This window comes from Zerene cesonia, unplaced genomic scaffold (assembly GCF_012273895.1).
Source record: "Zerene cesonia ecotype Mississippi unplaced genomic scaffold, Zerene_cesonia_1.1 Zces_u011, whole genome shotgun sequence".
Lineage (NCBI taxonomy): Eukaryota > Metazoa > Arthropoda > Insecta > Lepidoptera > Pieridae > Zerene > Zerene cesonia.
In genome coordinates, this window is record NW_024045141.1 from 114749 (window position 1) to 121346 (window position 6598).

Here is a 6598-nt window from a genome sequence, read left to right on the forward strand (position 1 = left end):
TGTGCAATAAAGAATATTTCATTTCATTTCATTTCATTTCATTTCATTTCATTTCATTTCATTTCATTTCATTTCATTCATTTCATTTCATTTCATATTTACCATTAACCACCTCTCTTAGGCTCTTGTCAGGATAATAGCTATTCTTTCACTTAACAGGTGACGGGATAAAAAGTTAATTTTTGCTTAACAGGTGATGGGGATTTGAATCCTATGAGAAGGCCTACCACGCCGTTCCTGACAAAGTCCCAGGAATTGACAGGTATTTATCAAATGAAAGACTATTGACAACTAGCTGAACCCCGCGGTTTCACCCGCGTAAGTCCGTATCCCGTAGGAATATCGGGATAAAAGTTGCCTATTTGTTATTCCAGTTGTCCAGCTGTCTACGTACCAAGTTTTATTGCAATCGGTTCGGTAGGTTTTGCGTGAAAGAGCAACAAACACACACACACATCCTTACATACTTTCACATTTATAATATTAGTAGGATAACAGGCATCATGGGAGGGACGTGAGACCATTTTGTTGTACCAAAAAATTGTGTTTGAACATTGTGAAATAAACCCTCATAGAAGGCCTGTGTCCCAGCAGTGGGAACATATAAGGGCTGATGATGATGATGATGATGATGATTATGAAATATTCTATACTAACTTTTGCCTGCGGCTTCGCACGCGTTAAATTCAGAGTAGCTTAATAGATCTATCTATTATCACTCTATCTATTAAAAAAAAAAAAAAAACTCCTTCAATGTCCGTTGCGTAGTTTTATAGATTTAAGCGTAAGGACATAGGGACATAAGGACAGAGAAAGCGACTTTGTTTTATACTATTTAGTGATTATATTGTCGAGTATAAATTGATTTTAAATGAATTATTTTCAAATACAGATATCGCTTTTAATAACTTGTGAAATAATTCATAATTCATAATTATTTGAAAAATTTTGAAAGAATAGAAAAAATTTGTTCACGAGGCGGGATTCGAACCCGCGTTTCTTGCCTAACCGTAGCAACGCCTAGCCTCTCGGCCACCCGTGATCCCGCCACAGTAATCGAATTTCTTCTACTCTTTCGGTTTCATGTGCCTAAGGGGCACCCCACGCCATCTATTGAGGTGATTAAGAACCATCACAACCAATACGAAACATTATTTCAATGATTACAATATTGTATCGATGGAACGCGTCCTTTCATCATCATCAGCCCATATATGTTCCCACTGCTGGGATACAGGCCTCCTATGAGGGTTCAGGCCATAATCCACCACGCTGGCCAAGTGCGGGTTGGCAGATGTCACATGTCGTCGAACTTTTGATTCTTGGACACGCCGGTTTCCTCACGATGTTTTCCTTCACCGTTTTAAGCAGTAGGTGATGTTATTCACATGTGCAGATAAATTGAAAAAATCTATTTATTTCCTGCACGCTCTGCCCGGTCTCGAACCCCGACTTATCGATTTTGAAGTCCGAGGTTCTCACCACTGAGCCACCAGTGCACCACCACGCGGCCTTTGTAATAATCATAATTATTTATTTGCACAAACATGGTATACAAGGTGTTTACATAATAAATAATACGCTAAGTTTGTTCACATGTTTCGCTACGAAATACATAGCATACGAATATAATGCCAAACATCTAGTAAACATTTTCACGCGAGTATTATACATTTAGAAATTGAAAACTTTTTAACGGATTTAAAACGCGATTTATTCATTTTATTATTAACCCAACGTTTCGAACACTTTACAGCGAACGAGGGCGCGAGGGAGTCACCCGCGCGACCATGTGAATAAATCGCGTTTAAAATCCGTTAAAAAAGTTTTCAATTTCTGAATCTAAAAACTCGTTTAGCCATCGGATCTTATGAAATGTCGAATCACTTAGGTGTGGAATTCGTACGGATTGCGTCTTGGTGTTCGTACGTCGTATGTATCCAGCATTCGGCCCAACTACCCTCATTTTGTTAATAGTCCTTGGAACCGGCTGGGATTTGTTAACAAGTGACTACATATATGATGGTGATGGTTCTTAATCATCTCAATAGATGGCGTGGGGTGCCCCTTAGGCACATGAAACTTTATTATATCCAAAGGTTTATTTATTTATTTATTTAAAGAAAGGCTTACCAACTAGATACATAATTTCTTGTTAAAACTATTAAAACATTAAAATATACATCAACACATTAGTACATATGTATCTAAATTACAGGTAGGCACAGCTTTACAGGTTAAGGCTAAGGTTGCCGGGAAGATATTGCTTTTCAGCGACAAGGCCGCCTAATGTACCGCTCTTCTTCGTTTCTGTTTGTGTACGCCCGCTTCTCTGTTTGTGTGGGTGCGTTAAAGTATTTATTTATTTATTTATTATTTAATATTTAATATCATTGTTTTATTTACAGGGTGTGGATGGAGTAATCCCAAGATAAGAGCATTTAAGACGACCACAAAGGAAGTGGCCGAAAACAGTGTTTACGCCAACTACGGAGACTTTCCATTCATGGTGGCCATAATAAAGTGAGTTGACCGACTGTAACGTAAGTGGTTAGGTTTTTTATATGCACATATAGCCATGGACGTAGGCTGAGTGGTTTCGGGGGTTCCCCAGCACTGTAGAGATATTACAATGGAAAGTATAATTTTTAAAACAGTTTTTAGATTTACCTGTATGTTTGTATGTTAACTCTAAAAACTCCTTTAGACTAGATTTTTGTTCTACTTGAAAAGGATAGATTTAATTCAAGCTCCTTTATACGCTTTTTACACATATTTTACTCTTTAATCTATCTATCTATTAAATAAAACCCATCAAAATCGGTTGTGTAGTTTTAAAGGTCTAAGCTCGCATACATACATACACAGTGACAGACGAGGGAAGCGACTTTACTTTATACCAAGTAGTGATTAGTGAAGAAATGTAATCCAAAGTAATTTATACTAATATTATATCCTGCTTATTCTACTTAATATTTTATAAACGAAAGTTTGTAAGGATGTGTGTGTGTTTATTACTCTTTCACGCAAAAACTGCTGAACCGATTGCAATGAAAATGAATTTGGTGCATAGACAGCTGGACGACTGGAATAAGATATAGGTAATTTTTTATCCCAATATTCCTACGTGGTATCGACTTACGCGGTTGCAACCGCGGGGCGCAACTAGTATTATAGAAAAGCACAAAAAATATTAGCGCAGTAGTGACCATTCAATATGTCCCACATCAGACAGAACAACATTAGCGACGTGTGGTCACCGAGCGACTTTGTCGGCGGCGGTTTGCTCATCCACATGTCCTACGTCCTGACCGCAGCGCACAAGGTGACCCAATACGAGGCCTCACAGGTACTTCACAGAGATTCTAGACTATTCTAATATACTGTAGGCTAAACAGCTTCTGAAATCTATACTCCCTACTTGCTACTGATATTATAAATGGGAAAGTTTGTAAGGATGTGTGTGTGTGTGTGTTTGTTGCTCTTTCACGCAAAAACTATTGAACCGATTGCAATGACGTAGTATGTACGTAGACAGCTGGACAACTGGATAACATATAGGCAACTTTTTTATCCTGATATTCCTACGGGATACGCACTTACGTGGTAGAATATTATATAGCTGAAGAGTTTGTTTGTTTGTTTGAACGCGCTAATCTCAGGAACTGCTGGTCCGATATGAAAAATTCTTTCAGTGTTAGATAGGTCATATATTGAGGAAGGCTGTAGGCTATATATGTAACACGGACAAAACCGGGGCGGACCGCTAGTCTTATATATAAAAATGAATTGCTTTTCGTTAGTCTTGCTAAAGCTCAAGAATGGCTGTATAATACGGAGGCGCGTGAAGCCGCAGGCGGGAGGCTAGTATATCTTATATATAAAATTCCCGTGTCATAATTTTAGTTAACGAAATCCTCCGAAGGGGCTGCACCGATTTTTATGAAATTTTGTGTGCTAAGAAAGGATAATGATAAATTCTACTCCCAAGGGGATAAAATAGGGGGGGATGAAAGTTTGTACTATGAAAATTTATTAAGGCCGCGCGGGCGAAGCTGCGGGCAACAGCTAGTACATAGTACTTTTAAACTAAGTTCCTTGCGTAAAACTGGACGGGAAAAATTAAGACCAGGCGTTGTAACGACCCTTTACTATAGTCGTAAGCTGTGAGGCGTGCGCGTGTTTCTCTATCTCTCTCTCTCTCTCTCTCTCACGCCGGCCCTCTGTGGGGGTGTAAGGAGTAGTAAGAAGTAGTAAGAATTGTTTTTATTGTGGGCGTCGAGCACGCTTCGGCACGAATTTGGCCAGCTTGCACCGGGGAAGTACCACACCCTCACAGAAAACCGGCGTGAAATAGTGGCATGCCACTGTGTTTCGTACGGTAAGTGGGGGAGCCGGAGGCCCGTTTCCTTTTCCTCACCCGTCCTTGTCCATTCCTTCTTTCCAGTCGTTAATCCTTTCCTTTTCCCTTACCCGATAAAAACGGGCAGCGCATTCGCAGAGGCACTACCTTTGCGAATGTTTATGGGCGGTGGTGATCGCTTACCATCCGGCGAACCGCCAGCTCAGTTGCCCGCTATGACATAAAAAGTAGTAAGAAGTAGTAAGACGTAGTAAGAAGTAGTGTTATTGTTTTGTTCACAGCTGAAGTGCCGCGCAGGCGAGTACGATACGCAGACGATAAAGGAGCAGTTTCCGCACCAAGAGCGCGACGTGAGAAAAATAACAGTGCACGAAAATTATTTTAGAGGTAAGTTCGTGTGGTAGTGAAGTCCCGTGTCCCCCCAGTGGGGTGGGGGGCGGATGATATACATCCGCTTCGCTGATCGATTTTTTTTTTTTGTGGACAATGGTGGGTGATCAGCCTTCTGTGTCCTGCCAGACCGAGACTTTCTCCCCCTTACCCGGGCGTAAAGCGGGCAGCGCATGCGCAGAACATTCGCAGAGGTGGCACTACCTCTGCGAATGTTCTGCGCATGCGCCACCTCTGCGAATGTTCATGGGCGATGGTGATCGCTTACCATCAGGCGAACCGCCAGCTCAGTTGCCCGCTATGACATAAAAAAAAATAATAATAATAATAAAATCGTAAGCAAGATTTCACCAGATTTCAAATAATAATTTTTTTTTTATTATTTGAAATCTGGTGAAATCTTGTGGTCTCATTTAAATTTGGTTGTATTGTTGACTAATCAATTCGCCTCATATTCCAGCATCGCTGTACAATGATATAGCGCTGATCGCGCTGGAGGCACCGTTCGAACCGGCCCCAAATATCGGGATAGGATGTCTGGGCAAGACCCTGCCACCAGACGGCGCCACGTGCTTTGCGATGGGCTGGGGGAAGGAGTTCGACAATGAATACAGAGAGGCTCTCATATTGAAAAAGGTGAAGGAGTTAAAACCATTTTTTTTTTAACCAAACGGATTTTAATCGCGAATTGTCTGTATCTAAATCCCTACTAATGTTATAAATGCGAAAGTAACTCTGTCTGTCTGTCTGTTACGCTTTCACGCCTAAACCACTGTAGCGATTTTGATAAAATTTTGTATGAATATAGAAGTAAGTGAACTTGGGAAAAGACATAGGATACTTTTTAAGCTGCGGGCAACAACAAGTTAATTAACGCCGAAGAGTTTGTTTTGTTAGGTTGAACTCGCTAATCTCGGGAACGACTTGTCCGATTTGTATGTATTATTTGATCAGTGTTAGAAAGCCCATATATCGAAGAAGGCTATGGGTTATGTTATGTACCACGGGCGAATCCGGGGCGGACCGCTAGTTGCTTTTTTGCTGCTGACCCGAGAAACGTTTTGCTTTACTCTTATCAAAAAACCTGGGAAAACCCGTGCTGCAATCTACGCTAAACGCGAATATCACTGAGTTGTGATATCACCGAATCTTATATATAAAATTCTCGTGTCACAATGTTAGTCTCTATACTCCTCCGAAACGGCTTGACCGATTCCTCTGAAATTTGGTAAGCATATTGGGTAGGTCTGAGAATCGGCTAACATCTATTTTTCACACCCCTGAATGATATGAGTAAGGCAGAACAGCGTTTGCCGGGTGCAGCTAGTATTATATATGTGAAAGTTTTTTTGTTTGGATGTTTGTCCGTCCATTACGCCGAAACTATTGAACGTATTTGTGATGAAATTTTGTATACAGAAAGGGTATGAGCTGACTCGGTTGATAAGATACTTTTTAACCCGATGGGATAAAATAGGAATCTTGATATCCGGGCGGAGTAGTGGCGTCTAGTGGATAATAATAGTAATAATAAGGTGCAGTCTTGGGCAGGCTGCGGCTGGTGTCCCACAACGCAAATACCCAAAGGGCCTCCGCGTGTTGGACCCGTGTCCCCACGTAAGCCTTCTAATTTTGGCCTGGTCTGGCCTTGGTCTTATCCTTCTGGTGGTACCGGAGTATTATGGTATTAGATACATAATAATAAAACAATGATAACTGTACGAACTAATGACTCTTCTTTCTTGACTCCACTTTCGTACCTGGCGATTCCAGGTGAAACTGAACCTGGTCTCCCGGGCGACGTGCGAGCGCCAGCTGCAGAACGAGCGCTTCGGGCCGCAGTTC

At 41.2% G+C, this 6598-nt stretch overlaps 1 protein-coding gene across 1 annotated transcript in view; it reads left to right on the plus strand.

Annotated features, from left to right (window-relative positions):
• The window catches only part of LOC119839278 (phenoloxidase-activating factor 2-like), a 14802-nt gene that overhangs the window by 6574 nt on the left and 1630 nt on the right, over window positions 1-6598 (plus strand). The window contains exons 5-10 of the mRNA XM_038365515.1: window positions 194-262; window positions 2409-2523; window positions 3232-3349; window positions 4645-4750; window positions 5214-5389; window positions 6527-6594. Coding sequence (XP_038221443.1) covers window positions 194-262; window positions 2409-2523; window positions 3232-3349; window positions 4645-4750; window positions 5214-5389; window positions 6527-6594 — 652 coding nt within the window. The remainder of the gene's footprint in view (window positions 1-193; window positions 263-2408; window positions 2524-3231; window positions 3350-4644; window positions 4751-5213; window positions 5390-6526; window positions 6595-6598) is intronic.